Source organism: Bombus bifarius, unplaced genomic scaffold, assembly GCF_011952205.1.
Source record: "Bombus bifarius isolate JDL3187 unplaced genomic scaffold, Bbif_JDL3187 scf7180000008258, whole genome shotgun sequence".
In the NCBI taxonomy this organism is placed as follows: domain Eukaryota; kingdom Metazoa; phylum Arthropoda; class Insecta; order Hymenoptera; family Apidae; genus Bombus; species Bombus bifarius.
In genome coordinates, this window is record NW_022884545.1 from 85956 (window position 1) to 108993 (window position 23038).

Sequence of the window (23038 nt, forward strand, 5' to 3'; positions counted from 1 at the left end):
CGATGGCAAGTTACAATTACAAGCAAACAAGCAAATAATTGCTTGCAAGGTTTACGATTCAGCGGCGTTCAAAGTAACGGTATGTAGTTCCCTCAGTTTGAAACATTTTACGATTCGAAGTGTAGAAACTAGAGAAAATACAATAAAAATGAGGGGAATTGTTTACGTCATGTGTATTATCAACACTTCCACAGTATTTCTGCTACTTCTTGCTAGTTTATGCGCAAATGCTTTTAACACTTTACCGAATTTATTGCCGAAAGTTTCGTAAAGGTAAGATTGAGTTAATATATCTTTTTGTGCCAAAGGAGGCAGATAAGTAATTTAGGCCGCCACTAATTATATGTCCTTCTGGATGAAAGTTCAGTAAAATTTAGTGAAAAAGAAAGGAATAGAAAGAGATAGATATATTTTTTATTAAAATTGTATAAATACTGTTACAACGAAAGGAAGCACAAATAAAGAAAAAATTGAGTAATTTGGATCATAGAAAATAGAGAAATATTATTTTAATTAATATTCTACATTGAAATTGTTTCAAGCGTTTATAAAAAGTATAAGAATGGTAGAATCATATATTTTTAGCAATTTTTACGAAATAAAAAAATTAAATTATCGTTGGCCACGAGTAAGTAAATTGGAAGTGTAAAAGGCATGAAAAAATAATCCGAAAGAGTCAAGTTAAACAGTAACGTCTTTGCGGTTTATTTGAACCAATAATTACTATGTGTCCATTATACATACTTTTTTATAAACCAATCATCAGACTACGAATGTTTATGCATTTATAGGAAATCCGAAGATGCAGTAATACATATAATATATAAATATGTATAAAAATATCCGAAGTATAGTACTCATAATAATATCTAATGGGTGAAATAAATCTATTGAGTTCCGTTTCCTCAATTGTGTTCCTAAAACTATAAAACTGCATAAAAATCCGCAATCCATTATACAGAAATCCATTTCTATTTGCTTTAACTACAAAATGTCTTTAAAGATAGTTAAAAACACGTAATTTCTTGACCGAATCTGAATAAAGTACAAAAAAGGCGGGTTATCACCTCGTTCAAGATTCAAAATACGAAATACGACTAAAAGAAATCCTAATTGTAATAAAAATTAGAGAAAAACTATCAGGTTCTCGCTAGTTCTCTGTTAGACTCGATACGAAAGTTTTCTTGGATTTCTATTAGACTTTTGCCAGTGTTATCTTTAGCCACGATGGCACAGAATAGGCCTGTTAACCAGCATATGGCGGCAGAAAGCCACATGACTTTCGTGCCACCTAGGGAAATGATCATTTCGTCGAAAGTCAGCGTGGCCATCAGCGAGATTAACCATCCGAAAGCAACTGCAACGGAGACCACTGGTGTCTTCAGTTGTTCCGGAAGCGTGTCGCCTAACAGAGACCAGGAAATTGGTCCAAGACCTAGATTGAAGGAGGCAAAGATCAGAGTGATCCATGTGGGCGACATCCAGAAGTAAATGTCGTCATTTTCGGGGTCAGCATCGCGTAGGCTAAAGAACCAACCTGGAATAGACAGAAGAAAGGGTGTAAAAAGTAACGAGATATCGATTGGTAATTTAATGTTGATTGTAGATTGCTTGATCGTTCAATCAGGCTGAGCTAAATTAAATACATTTGATCGCTTTATATAACACAACTGTATATATACAAAAAGCAATTTATGTACACATAGTCTTATCTTCCACTGAACCGTTTCTTTACCACAACTTACATTTAATTTTTATGGTATTAATATTTTGTAATCATATGAAATTTAATATATAAAATTTAATATATGGTCGTAATTAATCAGTATATAAACCATATAAGAAATATAACGGTGTACAAATATATTTCTTAATCGCTGTATATACTGGCGGACAAAGGAAAGTTTGAAATTGACACGGTATAAATTTTAGTAATTTTTGTACTAAAAATTTGTTACCATATTGGGAACAGTCATCCATTTTACAGTAGGTACGTATTATATTTATTCATTAGCCATATTAAATATAAATTCATATTGTAAAATCATGGTGTTTATTTATACTTCCTGTTTTATAAACTTTCTTTTTTCCGCCATTATAGTATGCATAGTGTGGCAGAGCGCGTGATGCAATTAACCAAGAGATTATTTTAGATGTAAAAGTAAGTGGAAAATCTGAAATAAAAATGGTTCATTCGTTTTAAGATTTCAAACTGGAAAACTTGTCAAATACGTATGAGCTTTGTCGGATTTGATTGAACGCAATTCCACAATCGCAAAGAGGTTACTCTATGTGCAAAAATAATAAATCGAAGACAGAGAATAAAATTTTAGTATTTAAGTCTCATTTTCAAGAAAATCGAGCTCGAAAATTCTTCAAATACTAATTTCTATAAAGCGTGGCCAAGCTCGATTTTTCGAAAATAAAGCATCAACCAAAAAGAGTTTGTTCTACATTTTCTATTTATTTTTGAATGTACAATAATCCTTCTCCGATTATAACATATATCCTGTCATATCCTGCATGACACATCGTGAATTTAAAAAATGTATATAATACCAATACGTGTTTTAAATACTAAAATCTAGCTTGTTGATTGTTTTTTGTTGAATCGTATTGACAAGTTAAATTGAAAAGAAGTATCATTTAATTGCTTCATGATTTGCTATACTGTGAACATATTCTAAACTTATGATATACGTGTATTACAAGTATTTCTTTAAAATCAATGGCTTTCCTCCTACATGGATCTAAATTGTTGATTGTTGTTTATCGAGCGTTTATAAGTCTTCAATTAAGTGCAAATAATATTTCCATAATAAAACCAATATTTCATTTTTTATTTTTATAAAATTAATGGGCTTTTCCTTATATTGATTGTTGGGTATATTTATTATCTATTGAAATATGCAGGATGATGCCAGACAGTTGGTACAAATGGGCGACTCTACGTGAAAAAAGAAGTCGAAAATACTCGAAAATATAGAATACAATTTTTTCATATATTGTTTCGTCTTCAAGAAAATAGAGTTTGAAGATTTAACGAATAAACTTAAATTTGGCTAATTTCGGACTGAACAGGAGTAAATAATCAACATAATATTGTTGACTTATTTTTGTACGTAAATTCATCCACCTACTCGGTTGTACCACCGTCTGACATAATCCTGTACGTTTGGATTACGGAATTTGGAAATATGGTGATGTATAATGATTGAAATAAATGTAGACAACGTCGAATAAAAGATATTCCTTTTTGGAAAGAATGAATATTTTTATCCTGATTTTAAATTGTTGTAAGTTCTTTAACACGTTAATGAGTTGCGGTGAGGGTAAAAAATACAATATATGGCTATCCAAAGAATATTTTTTTTAAATGGATGTTTTCATCAGCATGTAGGTGTTTGATGGTATACTTTGTATACTTGAATTGTGTGTAAAGAATGGTCAATTAATCTTACAAAATTAATACAAATATTTAAGATTTTCGAAAATAATGTAATATTTTGTTTTCTAAATTTGTAATTGTGTTTAAGCAAAAAATTCTATTGTTTCCGATATTTAATTACAAAAGAGTACAACCTTGAACCATCACTTTAAATACCATTCCTGTTAAGAATTATTTTCATCTATTTAAATATTCTGAACAAATTTTATAGCATACACAAAATAAGAGCATAACACAAAAGGATGAAAACGTATAATAAATATATAATAGATACAAAAACAACACAGAATACAGTTGTTGTTCTATGTCAAAGAGTTGAAATACGTTTTTTTTTTTTAATTTTCTATGAACGATTGAATCAACAATCGATACACGGTCTATTTTGATTTCTTAATACGCATTGTGTAGCTTGCTCCGGAAGTATTGCAGAAGAGGTCGTATTTTAAGCTGGACCGAAGCCAGCCAGCATCATAGATGCGACCATTGAACGAGTCAGTTTTTCTTAAGAAATTCCATCAGCTATGAATAAATAAAATCACACGGAACAATATTTATCAGTTGTATATTTATACCAAATAGACTAAAATGATTTAAACGAAATTGTACATGTACGTAATAAGCATCGATTATTCAAGGCAACTAATTAAATCACGCATCGGTCTAATTAATTTAGAACAAGTAATAATTATAGAATCGATCGGTGAAAATAACGTAGTGTGAAATTATAATTCATTCAAACTTATATTGTTCAGAGTTCCATTCGTGTTTTGACATATATCGAAAATTTCTGAATTATTCAATGAAAAGAATGATATATTTGATTCAGTAATTTTAGATGATTCTTTCAGTTCGACATTTATTTACGATATAATATCATATTGATAAAGCGTAATGGCATTCAATGAAAATAAAACTAATACGTAAAATAACGTCGAAAATTCTACATCAAGGAGTAAGTATATACTGTGCAATAATTCATGGCACAGGTAAAGTTACGGAAATTCTATGCTTCAAAATAAGAATAGTAAGAATAATTAGAATATCAAAAATGACAAAATTGCGTTGGATGTTACGTTTTTGACAAAATCATGTTTCAAAGGCAATGTCACTTTACTACAGACAAATAAATAGATATCTTTTCTGAATCTCTCTCGAGTCAAAAATAAGAAGAAACAAATAAAAAATATACAGGGCATATAACTTTATCACCTGAAATATTTCCGTTGTAATACAACATTTGAAAAAATGTTTTCTAGAAAAGTTGCATAGTTTGACAGGCAGCAATGTATAGTAAAAATAGTTTTATTGTGTTGAAAAAAATTAATGAGAAAAAAAGATCAACTTAGTTTTTTTTAAATAGAATGTTACATTTCGTTTATTTGCAAATGATAGCCATTTTGAAGACAAATTCAACAACTTATGTGTAACACTAAGTACTTTAGTGTCAGCGAATGTTATATATCCAATTTATATTTAATTCCATATACATATAGTTTCTATTTAACTTGTGGCAGCAACGGTAGTCAGCAGTGGCAGTTCTACTACTTTAGGAGCGAGAAGGTTATACCAAAATGAAGTACATATTTATGAAACGCCGACTTTAATGCAATGTGCGTGGTGTGGCGAATATCTTTGTTTCAAATTCAAATAATTTTATGCGGAATATGATTACTGTAACAATTACAAAGAATGATTTTTATTATTTTTGTCGTTTGCTACCTACGTAACTCTTTGGTATGTAAAAATATACAAAAATAAAATGCAAATATTTATTCATTTCATTAATGGAATTGTTATTACTGTTATAATTAAACTTAATATTAATAATTTTCATGTAAATGAACTTCACGAAGTCATTTACAGATATGAAGAGAGAGCAGATAGAAGAGGGTAGATAGAAGTATTTCAGCATGTATAGCAAGAAAAATTTTTGTTAGGAGATGTTGGGGGAGATTAACTCGAAAATAATGGATGTTTCAAAATCTTTTTTTTTAATTTAGTAAATAGAAGAAAACAATGTAATTCCTGTTTAAACTCTCTTTAACTATCTTTCACCGTTTTTCAGATATTTCTCGAAAGATCGAAAGAAATTCAGAATTTCCTTTTTTGTAAAATACCTTAAGAATGGTGAAAGATATCTAAGGAGAGTTTAAGCAATTATTTTATTGTGTTTACTAAATTAAACGTAAGTAGTAAATTTCAAGTTACTTCAATAATTTATCTTATGTATAAAGATAATAAAAATATTATTTATCTAAGTGAAATAACAATTAAAATTAATTAATTACAACAAAAGAAGAATCAAAGTCCCGAAAAATTATCCCTCTGAATGAAATATCATGAATAAAATTACAATTATAAAGTAGTGCTAGTAGATTATGATATTTCGAGTAGCATGAATTACAAAACGCTGTTCTATCAAGGATATTTCCGATTTCGCTACATTATGCATTTGAGAATGGTATTTACCTAGCAGTATAAGGAACAATCCCATGAGAAGGGAGGAGAGGGTGAGGAGAATTCGTCGTCCAAGTACGTCGACGAGGAACGCAGCCAAGAGAGATACCAATATTTGAACGGTACCGACGACCAACGTCTGTTCGCTTCCGGTTAGTTCACCGGAACCGCTGGTGTCGAAGAGGATCAGGGCGTAGAAAATCATCATATTGACGCCACACAAGTGTTGGGCCAGGATTACTCCAAAGCAAGTTGCGATGGAACGAAGTACTCGGCGATTTCTTACCAACTTCAAGCTAAACTGATATATCGAAAAAATCAGGTAATAATTACTTAGTAATTAAGCACAGAATTTGGAAACAATTCAAATCTTAGCGTCGGAAATAGCGATTGGTGTTATGTTCGAGTATGTTTGGATATTAATTAACATGAATAAAATGATTCATTATTATTGACTGAATTGAAATTAAAAGATTGCAAAAAATATATGAATAACTGATCTAGGAATTTGGGAAAGCAAGATATTGTAAAAATTGAGCCGCATAAATATATGGTTGATGTCTTATATAGATTAGAAAATCTTCAATTGTTTGAGATTAATATACAAAGTCAGTCTTAAAATATCAACTATTTGTGTAACATATCCAATAATCTAAGAAAAAAATATCTGACATAATAATTAATTAGCCGTGACTTGCATTTTCAATAAAAAGTTAAGATCAACCTGATTTTTTTAAATGGCACTGTGTATTTGCGAAATGGATAGGATTGTAGCTGACGCCAAGTGGAATTCATCGATCTACTACACTATGACTTTCATGTGACCTCGACTTCAGAAACTTTGGCTTAAATAAAATAATTTTCCATATTAGCGTCTCTAATCATTGAATTAAAGTTTCTGAAGTCAAGATCATGTGAAGGTCATAGCGCAGTACATCGTTGAATTCATCTTGGTGTTAGCTACAACTCTATCAAATCACAAATACATAGTACAATTTGCAAAAATCGAGATGACTGACTCTTTATTGGAAAAGGAAATTTTGGAAAACATTTTTTATTGTAACTTCTAACCAAGTCGAAGCTAATTAACTTTTCTTTCAGAGACATTTTTTTGTTAAATTATAGGAAATGCGACAAAAACCTGGTGTGTATTCTTTGACTGCCACATTGGTCATATATGACCGGCTATGGTTTCTTCTGTGACGTCATAGTGCTCATTAGTGGCCGGAGCGCTTGAACTTCTTACAATTGTAAAAATTGAATGAAAATCGAATATAACCGATAAACAGAAGATGCTTTGGAATAAAAAGTGTCCCATTGAACAATTAAACATTTTTATTAGAATATCAATAAAAAAAAAATGAGAACAAATCTTGCATCTAGCAGTGCACTGTGTTAAAACACTTTAAATATAAATGTGGCTCATCAATACAATCTGGACAATAGGTGGTTACTTTTTTCCTCTGATTCTTAGCAATTTTTTATCCTAATTGGTTAACATTTTTTTATACCACTCTCTGCAAAATTTTCGTGCCAGGTACGCTTGCCCTTCTTTCTTCTGCATTTCGTGTCGCAATCCTTGCCGAATAAATATATTTGACGGCTCTGGTGAATGGCACTGTGTAAGGTGCACTGCGAGTGCCATTTTAAAAGCTGACACCTTGATTTTTGTTTTTGTTGCTTGTTTATACAGTCTCATTGCGTTTGAAATTGATGTATTCAACAATAACTCTAAAGCTAATTTTACATACCACTTGAGGATTTTTCTATATGATGTAGAATATGCTATCATTTGATCTGGTAAATTTATAGCACATTTTCCTCTGTTGTAATTTACCACTACCATTGGTTTATTACAAACATAATCTTTTTTGCGGACTTCTACAATATTATCCGAATGTTTCATCGAAATCGTAAAAATGTCACGCTTGTCTCTCCACCTTACTATTATATATAGAATGAACAAATACTGTTTACTAATATCTTCTAAACGTTATATCCTGGACGTTTTGCTTACGACTAAATAACGAATGCGAATGGTTTGTTGAAATAAACGAAGCCTTGTTATAATATGTAGCTATCAACTGTTACCAAGGCACCACGGTGGTCACCCGTGATCACCAATAAGATAAACGGTCCATTAGGGAAAAATGTTGTCTTACATTGTGAATTTATTATTATTTTGCCATTATATGCTTTGAATAATAAAAATATTCCCGTGGCATCCTGAGCGAAATATGTGATTTCGGCGTGGCAGTCAAAGTGACTGTATATCTTGTCAGAAATAAACAAGTGTTTGGTACATAATGTATATACAATAGTTAATCATGAAAGTATCTCACTTATCAAAGGAACTAAAAAGCTGCTGACGATAATTAATATCGTACTTATTGTATATATTTTCGACAATATTATGTATATTTACATATCAATACAATTATTATTAATATATGTATGAAAGCAATTGGACAAGCTAAAACATTTACCTCACAAAAACTTTAGGATAAAACTACATCAGAAATGTTGTGTTGTAAAATATTTAATAGACTTTTACAATAAAAGTTATACATGTCCTGCCTTGCGGTTCCTTTAACGTATTAGGTTGTGATATTAAAAATTTGTACTTGTTTCAATTAACACCAAGGACATAGTAAGCACTATTGATATTGACCTACAATATATTAATTATAATATGAAGTTGCTTTGTATGAGTTCATGTAAATAGAACAGATGCAAGTAATATTTGTAACATTGTATTTTATATTCTTTTACTTCTTCGTTTTTAATATAAGTGATGATTAATATGCCAAACAAATTTGTACAACTGACGCTTTTATTATAATTTTCAATACTGTATATAGATTTTTAACTAATTGTATATACATTGTGATTTATGGAATCGCTAAAATAGTCGCAAATGTAATAAAGTCAAATAACAAAATATTTCTATCAAATAATGTTATTATATGTGTTAATAATATATTAAAATTTATTATTTCTAAAATAAAAAATTTAGATGAGGAACGGATTATGCCTATTTTCAACTTTCCACAAAAAATAGATCCCAATCTATTCCATTTGTTATTCCACAAAATGATTAGCTTACATAAGAAGAAATCGATTGTTTGTACCTTTTTCGAGCTAGTCGCAAGAATGAGACGCTTCGTTTCGCTGATTTCGTGCTGGACATCGTAAGTATCGCCGCGATACCATCTCAAGGACTTTTCTGCATTGATCTCGTCGTTCCTCGACAAATAGTAGAGTGGACTCTCAGGTAATAATTTTACTGGCGCGATCGAAAGACACGCGAGCCCACAAATTGCGCTGTACCTTTACGAGAAAAAGAATTAATTTACATGCAGTTCCCAGAGAAATCGAACCGCTCAGATCAACCTTCATTTAATAAAACATGTCCCGATTGAGAGGAAAAAATCTTGGATTGTTTGAAGGAGTAATTTGAAAGAAACAGGAAGAATTTATTTCTAATGTTTTTATTATTGTTCTTCTGAATATACAGTGGCTCGCAAAAGTATTTAAACATTGACAAAAACTTCTATGAATATATTACGTATGTTACACAAATCATTTTAAAATTTCACTAGCACTGTAATAAGATAGGACTATCATAATTATCGGTAAAATTTGAAACCAATGCGAACATGTATATTGAAGTTGTAAAATATTTATTAGAAGCGTACGCAATGCAGAAATTCTCGAAGTAGTTAAACAATCAATTATTCAATTAATTAATACGACACAATATTTAATGGAATCATCTGTAACACTTATTATGTGCTTAAGATGTCTGATGCATTTTCATGTGCTATACTAATTTTTTACTAAATATATGTTTGCAGTAAATATTTTATAACTTCTGTATACATTTTCAAATTTGAGCAATATACTTATGCTAGTTGTCTCATATTATAACGTTAAAAATGTTAAAAGTGTAGTTGCTAGTAACTGGAGATGTTGATGCAACTCTAAACCGACAATTAAAAAGAAACCTTAAAAATGTTTTATTTAAAACTCACAATTATATACATAAAAGTTTTGTATGTTAATTGTTCCAAATCTTTCTTGAGTCACTATATAAATTTGAACAAAATAGTTAGTGTAGTAGAATTATGGACACATTTCTAACAAAGTCACGTTTTAAGAAATGCGACATTGATTAATTAATTGATTCGTTCACAGGCAATTAGTATTTTAGTTTACAAAAATTATTATTACTGAAATATTTACTGTGCCAGATATATTGATTGTATTTCAACCAACAAAAAGACAATGTTAAAATGGATTGTTTGACGAATTAATCAATCCTAATAATTATTATCAGGAAACAGACAATTAACTACTCATTTTTAATAAAACGAGGTTAAGAAATTAGTTCTTCTTGTGCAATAACGTATATAAGTTTTTAACAAACCGATTTTGTTTAGTATTTTTAATATTTGAAATAATTGAAGAATAATTATTAACAGTTTTTTCTATTAATAGTATGCCAATTCTCTGATATTTATAATGAAATACAAAAATCTAGGTTAACTTCAACATGATTTCCTTGTTTATTTTCTCAATAAAAAACAAGTTTCCGTAAAATAATTTATATATTTTTGTGATTTATAAATATCTTATATATTTTAACGAATCAGTTGATGTATAATATGTTATATTCCGAGCTAATAAAGTTATTCTTATGGTATTTTGCGACTAAATTGCATAAATCGTGAAAAATAATTTGCATGAATAAACTTTGAAACAAATAATAAAGAAAACAAAAAATCAATCAACATTTTTAAGCTCGTTCATCTTACAGTTATATATTTTTAAAGGTTTTTAAATATCAGATATTACGAAAATACTACACTTCCGAATCAACGTTGACCAGTAAAGCATAGCAAAATTCGCATAATCGTGCGTTATATAATCGTGCAATTTAAGCTTCGATTTAATTAAACTTTGTCAATTAAAATTGCGAATAAACTACTTAATTTTACTTATCGCAGTGTTAAATTGAGGCAAAATGAAATTGCATCAATGTTACACAACCAACTACGATGGAACGAGTTTTCATAAAATGGGCGAAAATAAACTTGTTGTAAAAAATATTGATATAAAAGGAATAAAATACTTTTGAATCATATAGTGTTACGTCGGGCGACACTCTACTTAAACCAGGCCACACACCGCGGGCAAGATGGGAACCAGATGTCCGCTCATCCTTACTGCTTACCCTCAGTAGTCTCAGGGACCCATCATAAATCGCATTAATTTGCTAGCTGAGGTCTTCAGACCGAACAAATATCTTTCTATCAAGGGCGGCTAAGACCCTTCCTAGTCCACCAACCTTCTTTTATCCCATCAGAAGCAATGTCTACTGCCCTCACTTTCCTAACCAAAAGTGTCATCAACAAATCCGATAATCCCGTGCGCTAGACACACACATCATTAGCTTTCCTCCGATACAGCATCGTCACTGTACTTTACTTATTCTTCATCGTTAGAATAGTCAACATGTCATTACCGGGATACTCTCCTTGAATACATACTCGACAGTGTACCCCATAAGTGTTGGAAATATAAAGTTTATAACCCTGTTAATCGCAGCGTTATACCACCTTAACCACCCCTATTATCTCAACGGAAATCAGGGGATCGATCTATTCGCGGCGTCGATTATTATAATTATAATCGTAACGGGAATTTACGACCCCGGTTAACGTGTTTCCTCGCGATTGCGTCTCCCTGCGATTGGTCGAAAATACATGGTCCTTCGAGCCGGATCACGTGCCAGTGAAAGGTGCACTTACCAGTGACCATACAGTGCCACGTGTTTACATCAAACCAGCAACGAAACCGTTATCACTCCATCGAAGTCAGTAACGTCAGGAACGTTATCTTCGAAGAGGCATAACCCATCGGTCGAGACACGCTCCCAGGCAGCGTCCCGCCGTAGCTGGACATTCAATAAGTAAAAGGTTAGAATAACTACAATCTAACTACATTAATGATCATGCCGACCCCAGCAAAGACCAACGGCATACGTAGAAAGCGCGATAGACTGTTCGAAGGCATCCCAAGGATCACAAGGGAAGCCATCGACAAATACGAGCAGTCCAACATGCAAGAGGTTGAATATTTAAAATCATACCATGCTTTACTTGTGAATGGTTTGGAACGATTTAACCTATTCCAATAAGAGTTAGATGAACTCGATCCAGATGAACAAACATCAAACAGGAACTAGAAGCGTTCAACGCTGCCGTTTCCCTAGACATTAGAATAAGGGAGCTCATGAATGGCAAGCGATCAGCTGCCCCGTCGACCCCCAAGCGCAGCAGTAACCCGTCTAATTATTTTCAGGGTCGTAACGACAATTTAAGTAAAACCAGCAACGCTATTCTAACTCTGCCGACGGAGAACATCGCATCGACTCGAACGTCGATCCCGTCGCACGATATGCAGAGCTTATCGCGTGACACTCACAACGTGTCACCTATACACGACCTGACGACAACCACGTTCACATCGTCAGCATCGCAACAATCTGATTCAACGCCACACAACGCCTTGAATCAGCCAATCGCTCAAGATTCTCTGGACCAGAAGGAACTGAATCCCGTCCAGGACAACAGCGGTCATACTCCGCCGACGGAAAATTTCGCGTCGAATCTAGCGCCGATACCGTCGTCTGACACGCAGATCTCGTTGCATGACACGTGCGGCTCATTGCATGAAACTCGCAACTCATCGTCTTCACGCGCCTTGAAGACAACTCCGCACGATTCTCTGGACCGGCAGAGAGAGAAAACCTCACCAGGCGACAAGCCGTCGCAGACATTGATCTTTCCGAATCCGTTACAGAATGGGCGATGCTCTATAACTGTAATTCACAACGAAGAGAGTAACGTCAAGGACACCGAAGCCAATCTAGAATCGAAGCCTACGGCAGACTCTCCGAAATCCACGTTGATAGAATTATCTAGGAACAGGCGTTCCTCGATCAACACTTTGACGGTTAATAACTTGTCCTGCATAACGTCATATGTAACACCTGCCATAAACATCGTATCGGATATTCTCATTCATTCTCCGGGACATTACGTGAAGATTCCTCCTTCTCCATGGCCCAGAGGGGTCGCACCTGCGAGTGACCCGAATCGAAATAATATCTACATTATTGCCATCGTGACTAATCACTTAACTGATATCGATAGTTTTCAGAACACCCCTTCGGATCTCAACGATTGTCCACTGAGCCCACAGATCACTGCATCGGATAAGTCTCTGATTTTGCCTTTTGCGGATAATTGGACCACGTCGGTCCAACCACCAAGCATTATCAAGAAGACGCGATACGGATGGAGCCTTGCCCCCCAATCAACCATAGACTTTCTTCATGCCTCCACAACGCATCTACATGCGAATTTCACTTGCCGTTGTGAAATCGACGAGATGTATAACGACACCTTCTAGGCCGAGATGTTCCACGGTACTTTATGGGCCGAGGTAACCTATAAGGTAGACAACATATCCTGAACGCAACGGGCTTTCGGCCGTATCATCGAATTCACCCTAGCGACGACGGCCTCATCCAGACCACCACAATTCATCCGGCAACGAGCATCGTGGATCGAGGTGCCACGCAGCTCGCCCTACTATCGAGCCAACCCGATCCAGCAGAATGCGGACAACCAGCAATCAACAAAGAGTCGGGCGGCAGCTTCAATTAATTCTACCTTTGCATGAATTTTGATCGGTACCCTCTACGGGTAACGGGGGGAGGATGTCACGTCGGGCGGCACTCTACCTAGACCAGGTCACACACCGCGGGCAAGATGGGAACCAGATGTCCGTTCATCCTTACTGCGTACCCTCAATAGTCTCAAGGATCCATCATAAATCTCAGTAATTTGCTAGCTAAGGTCCTTCAGACAGAACAAATATCTCTTGTTTCTAAATCGCTTTCTAAAGATTATTGTCTACTACGGCTGACACGGGAAAGTTAGTTTTTTCTCACGTATGACACTTCACACTAGCAACTTTCTATCGAGGGCGGCTAAGACCCTTCCTAGTCCACCAACCTTCTTTTATCCAATCAGAAACAATGTCTACTGCCCTCACTTTCCTAACCAAAAGTGTCATCAACAAATCCGATGGTCCCGTGCGTTAGACATTAGCTTTCCTCCGTTACAGCATCGTCACTATACTTTACTTATTCTTCATCGCTAGAATAGTCAACATGTCATTACCAGGTTACTCTCCTTGAATACATACTCAACAGTGTACCCCATAAGTGTTGGAAATATAAAGTTTATAACCCTGTTAAGCGCAGCGTTATACCACCTTAACCACCCCTATTATCTCAACGGAAATCAGGGGATCGATCTATTCGCGGCGTCGATTATTATAATCGTAACGGGAATTTACGACTCCCGTTGGCGTGTTTCCTCGCGATTGCGTCTCCCCGCGATTGGTCGAAAATACATATAGCATTGCAGAGAATTAATTTTACCTCTGGCAATAAGTTTTCAATCAAACGTAACAATATTGAGCTAACTAAATCTACTGAAATTTGTGTATGAGAGATATAAAGTTTATGCATATGAAATATAAAATAGAACGATACAAAAATAAAACACGTATGAAAGTTAACTCGGTGATGTGAAATAAAAAATCACGATTTTCATTTATCTTTCAACAGAAAATAGTAAATAAACAAAATATTATCGAGGAAAAGAGTAATTCTGAGTAAAGTTTTCGTTCGTGATATACAATAATCATTTGAAAACGTGCCAGTTTTTATTAACAATTATTTTCTTCTTGATAATAAATGAAAATTTTGATTATTTGTTGTGTTGACCGATTAAAGTTCCCGCGCATTTTAGGTTTATAACATCAAATTTGATATTTTATATGCAAATTTTAGTATCTCTGGTTTACAATAAGTAGGTACTATCGCGTGTGATCGAAACTTTATTGCCAGGGATAGTACACTGTTGAAAAATTTGTGAATCAACATAGTGACACAAATGTAATAACAACCATGGATATAAAAAATTACTGATAAATAAAATGTAACGATGTCATAAATTTAAAAAAAAAATTATGCTAATTATAAAAGTATCAAATTTTTTTTTATTACAGATAAAATATTGTGTAATATTCGTATACCTCCACACAGTTTCAACTTCAGTGATTGCGTGAGCTACGTAGAAAGCGTACATCACGCCACAGTTAATAAGAAGTTGAAAGAACGCGAGCAAACGCCCTCGAGTTTCTTTGCTTGCTATTTCGGCCACGTATATCGGCGTCAGAACACAGAATACACCGCCACAGATGCCACAAATAAATCTTCCAATAAGGAATAATACAACCTAGAAGCATAATTTTATTAATATTGCAAACGTAATATCCCAAAAAGTTTGAAAGAAAAATATTGTTTTGTTGTAAGTTATCTAAAAAGAATGATAAAACAAAGGATTTGATATACACATCTTCAGTGATATACAGGGTGGTTGGTAACTGGTGGTACAAGCGGAAAGAGGGTGATTCTACGCGAAAAAAGAAGTTGAAAATATAGAATAAGAATTTTTCGTTTGAGGCTTTGTTTTCGAGAAAATCGACTTTGAATTTTCGCTCGGTACGCGTGCACTTTGTCACGTCTCGTTATAACGGATCTCACTGTAGATCGTTATCTCGATGGAAAAATTAAAAAAAGAAATTTTTTTTTAATTTTTATTCTATATTTTCGACTTTTTTCGCGTAGAATCACCCCTTTTCCGCTTGTACCGTCAGTTACCAACCACCCTGTATATACTATTTATGTATGTATATATTATGAATATGTATTATTTATTTCGAAATCTTTTTGAAATGAGTAACCTTATGGAAGTAAAACATTTGTTTATTGAGAATTGAATATTATTCACGTACATATCGAATGAAATCAAGAAATTAAAAATGAGTTGAGTTTAATTTAGCTTCTAAGAGGCTGATATATGAGATATGTACAAAATATAGTTTCAGTTAAATAAACACAAGTACCTATCCATATGTTTGCCACTGCCTATGCAGTATTCCATTTTATATAATATAGTTTTTATTCTTTCTTATCACTAAATTATTGTTTTATGTATAGCAATTGCTTTTATTTTGAACAAATTAAAAAGTTATTTAATTCTTCAATTTAAGTTACTGTAAAATATGCAACTCGTATAGTTGGAATAATAATTAAGTACTGTAGTATCGTTATTCATTAAGAATAATTATAATTCACCATTGATATATACGTTACGTTGCTATGATTATGTTATTGTAAGTATACTGTTGACGCAATTGCGTTTTTGTTCTTGTGCATCCCGAAGAAATACTTTATGTTAGAATATAATATAAGATATTAATATGACATTAAACCTATTATTTTCCTCCTTTTATTTCATGTAAATATACACGTGTACGTAATTTTTTAAATATTATATTTGATATCTCTCAATTTCTTTTTCCTTATTAAAAATGAAAATAAATAAATTGTGTTACATTTCAAAAATATGTATCCTAATGTGTCAAAGAATTCGCAGAGCTAACGTTTTTTTATAATATTTTATATATTATTTGTTAGCAAATTATTGTGCAAGAGAACGTAGAAAATGGAATTTACAAAATAGAATCTTACATACATATTTACACAGAATATCTTTAATTTATAGTATAAACAGTATCGGTAGGTTCTACAAGAATGACTCGAAATAGTACGAAAATCAGGAATTGCTAAATTGCGTTGAAAGCTTCACTTTCAAGAAAATTGAGTTCGAAAATTTCGAGTACACGTGAATGTGCCAAATTTTTTACTAGATGAAAGTGAGCAATCGGCAAGAAGTTATTTTACATGTGAAAATAAAAAAAAAACATAGAATAAAATTGTTTTATTTGGAGCTATATTTTGGAAAAAAATTGTACACGTCCCTGACAAAGTTTTGCGTTACTTGACAAAATCGATTTTTTCGAAAACGAAACGAGACGAAAAAATGTCATTTTACATTTTCGACTTTTTTTTCGATTTGTAGCATAATCTGCCAATTGTCTACTCCCATCCAGTGAAGAATTATTCAAATACAGGTACATTTGACAAGTCTCCAAAATATATCTTTTATTTCATTGATTTTCATCTTATTTTAAACTATAGAATTTCCTTAACTATATTCGCGTCATAAATTGTGGGCCACTCTGTAGATATTTTCTTTTTAAAACATATCTTTTCAGTTAAAATTTAGCAGGTAGATTTCATTATGAACTCTTAACTTTTATAAAACTCGGAAAATTTTAAAACACACTAGTCTTCTGCTATCCGAATATTCTGAAATCCGAACAGAACGTCTGCTAGTGAAAGATGGTTCTCTCTGTTACAATAATTATTATTATATGTAAAACTATAACCGCAAGTGAAAATGATAAGAATTCACGTTGAAGATTTATGTACAAGCTACTAAAAAACTATTGGAAATTAAATATTAAAGTAAACTGGCAACTTCTTTGACTTCTATCTTTGATCCTTATCTTTGATCTCTATCTTTGATCTCTGTGTCTATTTGAACAAGTGAAATTTAATATCAGAAAAGTGATTGTTCTTTTAGGCTACGGTTATATCGGATGTGCCTAATTCGCCGTCCGTATACGATCGTATATATACGAGCGAACCAAAGTTCAAAATAAATGAAAATGGTTGTACTGCAATATCTGTACAATGTACACATTGGTCTTCCGATCAATTTGGTTTTCTCGCCCGACTTCTTGCGACTAAGGATAGGTGACTTAGATTTTTCGAACGAACGACTATTTTATTTATTAAGTGTTCCTTTAATTTCATGACGTAGAATATAAAAATATGTTTCATCTGATTAATTCTACAATTTTTGGAACAAGCTACAATAGTTTTCTTCTAAATTTCTTCTTCTTTCTTATAAAGAAATCATTTTATTTTTTTTGTTTTAATTTTCTATTTATTGATACGAATTTTTAATAAGAGCTTATCTAAGAAACAGTAAGAATTTGCTAAATCCATGTCCATTTCGTACAATGTGTATCACAAAACTGATCGACTGAATACGCATCTAGTATAATAATATATATTATACTATATATCATATGTAATAGGGTAAGCTTTATTGCACTTTTGAAATGAGATCATCGCATACTAACCTTCTGTCCACGATGGCTGATCATTAGAATCCATGTGAGAAGAAGAACCGGCATCGTCCAGAACATGATCTTCGTTCTAGGGACTCGTCCTGCAATAAACATCATCGATATCGCTCCTATACAGATGCCACCATTTAAAATGCCCCCGATCAATCCGATTTCAGTTACAGTGGCATCGAAATAATTCCTCAGTACAACACTAGCCTTTGAATTCCAACCTAGTGAGATGCCAAGCGCAAAACCGCCCAGGGACGCTGAAATTTTACCAAAAAACACAATGTTCAACTCTCTCATTCCCCCTTTTCTCTTTTCTTTCGTCCCTCAAGTTTTCTTTCCTTTCTTCCATTTGTTTTTCCGTTCATCGCGCTAATTATGTGTTTTGCGGTTAATTTACTCGCAAATCTTGACGAGTACCACACTCGTAGAAGAAAAATGTGTCTTTTTATCATTTTTAATTTTTCTAGAGTCGAGGAGAAAAGGGAAAATTGGATGACGAGCACAGTGGGTCAGACTATCTCAACGTGCTATGTTTTGTGCACGCGTTTTCCTTTGTTGACAAAGTCGGTTGTATCTGACGGACGTTAGGTGGTTAAGCATATACAGATGTTCTCATGCATATGTTAAGTTTATGCGTGATGAGCAGATTGCGGATGTTTATGTATTTATGCAAAATTTATTAAAATTATATAAATGTCACGAAATGCATGTAATGTGAAAAATATATGGAATATTTAAAGCAAATTATTCATACTAATAATTGTTATTAAATGAAGCGAATATTTATTTAGGTGCTATTATTTTAGTTAAATCTACAAGAATATGAATTTGCATAATCGTCTGCAGTATAGTAACGAACTTGGAAGTCGTCTGGTATATGTATGATAATGAGCTATTTAGTTAGTATGAGTTAAACTGTGAAATATGGAATTTCTTGTATTAAATGTTAGAACAGACGATTCAATTAAGAAAACCGATTTATTAGTGGAAGATAAAGGGACATCTTATTCTTTATATAGCTTTTTTTACCAGAAAGCTTCAAAAGAAAATACGGACAGCATTTTACAAATATTTACATTACTATTCATATTGTAACACACAATAGTAGATTTCAAGGAAATGAAAAATCAAAAATGTAATTTGAACCACGAATAAAAAAGTTATATTGTACAAGTTGAAAAATATTATAAAATAAAATGCACAATAAGATATTGCAATAAAATAATTATGCGTTTAATATAAGATCTTTATGAATTTCTCTAGCAAGACCAAATATTTAGTTTTTAAAAATGATCTTTCCTTATTCTTCAATCTGATGAATCGTTTTACAAGTTACAGATTCTGTTATTTGAAATTCACAGACATGTGTCCATAGAAGCTTCTATATAAAGGTATAATATACAAAGTACCACAATTGTGATAAGTAAACAAATGAGGTATATCAAAATATATGCCAACACGTAGTTAGGTACCATATTGTTTGGATTCTTAAAATATCTATTTAAAAATAAGAAAGAACTTAATTCTGATAATACATAATTTAATCATTTGTTCGTATCGTTATTTTTTCGTTTATTCCAAAATATTTAATACAACTGTCAGTCAGAATATTTAAAAATCTAAGTTTACTAACAAGTACATACAATCAAAAATTGAAGAAAACAATACATCCAACTTCTTTTATAATTTTTATAAGAAATATAAAAGCTATAAATAGTTAATAATACAAATAAATCTAGATGGAGAATTAACAACTGACATTTGTATTGTGAAATTTAAAAAATTATTTATTGTTTCGACAAATCAAATCAAAAACTAACTTCCAATGATTTAAAACAAATTTCTTACAATTTTAATAGATGATCGAAAGCTTCTTCAATTTAAAAGATTGTTGTATTAGGAATTTGAATTTGACAAAGATGAAAAAGAGGTTAGCTCACCTACGAAGGCTCCGAGATATTGGTTTAATTTTCGGATCTCGACCACGTTGTCGTTGATCGATGCGGTGGTCATGGCCTGTTGAGAATGATATTTCTTTTTAAATAATTTTGCGTCGTCGACGATGGAAAAACAAGTCGGCTCTATGAAATGAGATCGTAGTCGAGCCAAGTTCCGATTTCGACGTGGCACAATATCGACTTGGGATCTCGTAAAATCAATCGTAGTCGCCGTTCGTTTTCTGAAACAAAACATAAATCGTGTTATGCCATTTGATCGAAGATTTAATCAGGGTTATATAGTCGTGAGCAGCAATTTCTTCCGAAATATTTCAATAGTTCTTTTTCTTTTAACAGCAGTATTTATTCACCATTTATACTTCATTAGTATATTAATATTTCGTCAATACTTTTTTAGAGAAAGATCTATTTTTTCTAATTATAGCCACTCAAATGAGGTTAGACTCCATTGAGGGTAATTGTTGATTTTCGAAAAATTAAACTGCTAACATACATATGTACATACATAGAAGTTCATGGAAACTTACAAATTATAATATAGTATAACATATTTCTTATATTTGTTAGATTGATTTGTTATGTTTTAGTATTTCCGTCATTGTCCTTCATTGTATTTTTTTCAGTTTTTCTGGAAGGCAAAAGTATAAGCCTTTTCTTATATCGTCATCGACATTTCAATAAATTTTATGAAATTCTTCATTTAACATATCTTTAATTTCTTCCGCAGGATATTTATTGCTTGTGGAAATTTCTATAAATAATTTTATATGTTCTTTACAATTATTCTTTTGTATTCTTTATGGGTATATATTATATTATATTATATGTATATACTTTTCAAATCCATATATTTTTCTCATATACTTTTACATTATCGATACATATATTATTTAATTATCTTATGATATATATGTATGTATAATATTATTTTTATATTACTTCCTCTTTGTTATACTATTTATGCATTTGAAAATATATTTATATTTGTTTACATCAAACTTCTATTTGAAAATTTCTTTCTATTATTGTTATATATTTATTGTTTATTATTCCTGAATAGCAATTGTGTATACTAGTGGTATTGAACATGTGTAATAAAAAGATTCGATATTTACCCGATTATTTTGAAGATTTGTATAGGGAGATTCGTTTCGGCGCTTTTTAATAATGGATTCGCAATACGGGACACTTCATTCGAAAACAAAACGGTTTCAGAGATAATTATAATGATCAACAGTCGTAAAATTTATCACGTGATACTCGCGCGTTTGTATTATACGCGTAACACGCGTATTAAAATTAACTGCGCGTACGCGTATAATTCATTAAAATTTATTTTGAAATTGATCGCCACTTCACAGTCCCACGTACGCGCGTGAGAACTCCATTAAAATTTATGTCAATGTCAAAACCCTACTCTACACAATTAACAAATACTACGCATTGCGTTGCTTGTGTGCTTTTACAATGCACGCGGAAAATTTATCGCTGACGATCGGATTTTTAAATTTTTAATCAAATCTGTTACAAATGATGCTAAACGAAAGACGTGCATTCAGTTAAAAGAGCGCTGGAACGTTTAATCTCGCATAATTATTTTATCAACTGTGGAAATATTATTTATAATGATATTAAATTTTAGTGAGTAAATTTATATTGTATTTGTTTGATTTATGACGTTTTACGTAGAGTGTTACGTTCAGATCTAAATAATATAAATGTAATTCTGCCAAGTCGCTCATGATCTTAGTAGTCAGTGCGACTATAAACCTGAAATAAAAAAAAATTCTAAACAATGTCGTTCTTTGAGATAAATTTTTAAAAACGGTTTTAAGAAAAGGGCACTATTTATCTATTGTGATATACAGAACACGACAGGATATATTTGAACAAAAAGTACTCTACATAAAGAGGAAAGTCAAAAAACCAAAATAAAATTTTTTCATTCCGATCTTTATTTTCAAGAAAATTTGAATGTTTATTAAGTACATATTAATTTGATCAATGGCGATTAAATCCGAGCAAGCAACTGGACAAGGAGTATTCTGCATGATAAAATAAGTCGAAAATGTACAATACAATCCCCCTATTTAAGATCTCATTTCCTAGAGAATCAGCATACGCGTTGCCAATGAACTTTCGAATTTGACTTTAAATTAAACAATTGTATACTACATTTTTTTAACTATGTTTACATATAGAATAATCTCTTGCCTGACTATATCACGTACGTGATATAATCTTTATATATCTAGTATAGTATTTTGTATTATATATTGTTACTTATTTATTTCACATACGCGGGATCTTTATCTCAGTAGTACGCAAAGGTAGTACAAAAATGTAAAATACGTAGAAAACATAAGTGTATAAAAAAAGATGTTTAAACATAAGATTTATGAAACTTTATGAATGGAAATCCGTAATATATGAGTAGAACCAAAGAAAAAATTCAATACATTGCCAAATGTATTTACGACATTGCAGTTGTGATTAAATAGCAGTAAGATATAATCTTCACTCTACACAAGCATTTTTAATGCGTCCCTTATCAATACGTCTTTAGTTTTTATTAGTTTTTAATTTTGAAATTGTTTATATATGTTATTGGACAGTTCTATTCTCGGAAAGTGTCGATATAGCATTAGCAAAACATGTAATAAAGCATAAGAAGAATGCATTAATTTCCGAATTATTAAAATTAAATAAAACTATATACAAATGCTATGATACAAAATAATTAGTGAGAGAAAGATTAGTGAATGATTATTGTTAATACATTTCAGTCAAACGGCTATTAAAAACCATTTTCATTAAGTGTTAGTATACAAAATTATATAAAAAGAGGAAAAAGAGTTTTGTCATAATTCATTTGGTATATTTCTCACAGCTGCAACTATGTCTAAAAATTCACCTTCCTGCAACGTAGTGTATATAACTAGGATAAGTCATGTTTCTTCTCCGGTTGCAAATAGAC

General features: G+C 31.9%; 1 protein-coding gene across 1 annotated transcript; it reads right to left on the reverse strand.

The window, feature by feature from the left end:
• Window positions 1–676: 676 nt before the first annotated feature.
• On the reverse strand, window positions 677–21215 carry LOC117211848 (facilitated trehalose transporter Tret1-like). Its single transcript, XM_033456098.1, has 7 exons — window positions 21177–21215; window positions 20044–20282; window positions 18107–18360; window positions 15083–15285; window positions 9037–9235; window positions 5918–6206; window positions 677–1537 (listed from the first exon to the last, which is right to left on the reverse strand). The coding sequence occupies exons 2-7, from the start codon at window positions 20114–20116 to the stop codon at window positions 1140–1142; spliced, it is 1416 nt and encodes a 471-aa protein (XP_033311989.1). The 5' UTR covers window positions 20117–20282; window positions 21177–21215; the 3' UTR covers window positions 677–1139.
• Window positions 21216–23038: the final 1823 nt, after the last annotated feature.

Excerpts from the sequence above, each read along its gene's own strand:
- LOC117211848 (XM_033456098.1), bottom strand. The coding sequence starts at position 20,116 with ATGACCACCGCATCGATCAACGACAACGTGGTCGAGATCCGAAAATTA. Across the intron at positions 6,207-9,036 it reads TTGCGACTAGCTCGAAAAAG|TTTAGCTTGAAGTTGGTAAG; the intron begins GTACAAACAATC and ends TCGATATATCAG. Across the intron at positions 1,538-5,917 it reads ATTGTTCCTTATACTGCTAG|GTTGGTTCTTTAGCCTACGC; the intron begins GTAAATACCATT and ends TGTCTATTCCAG.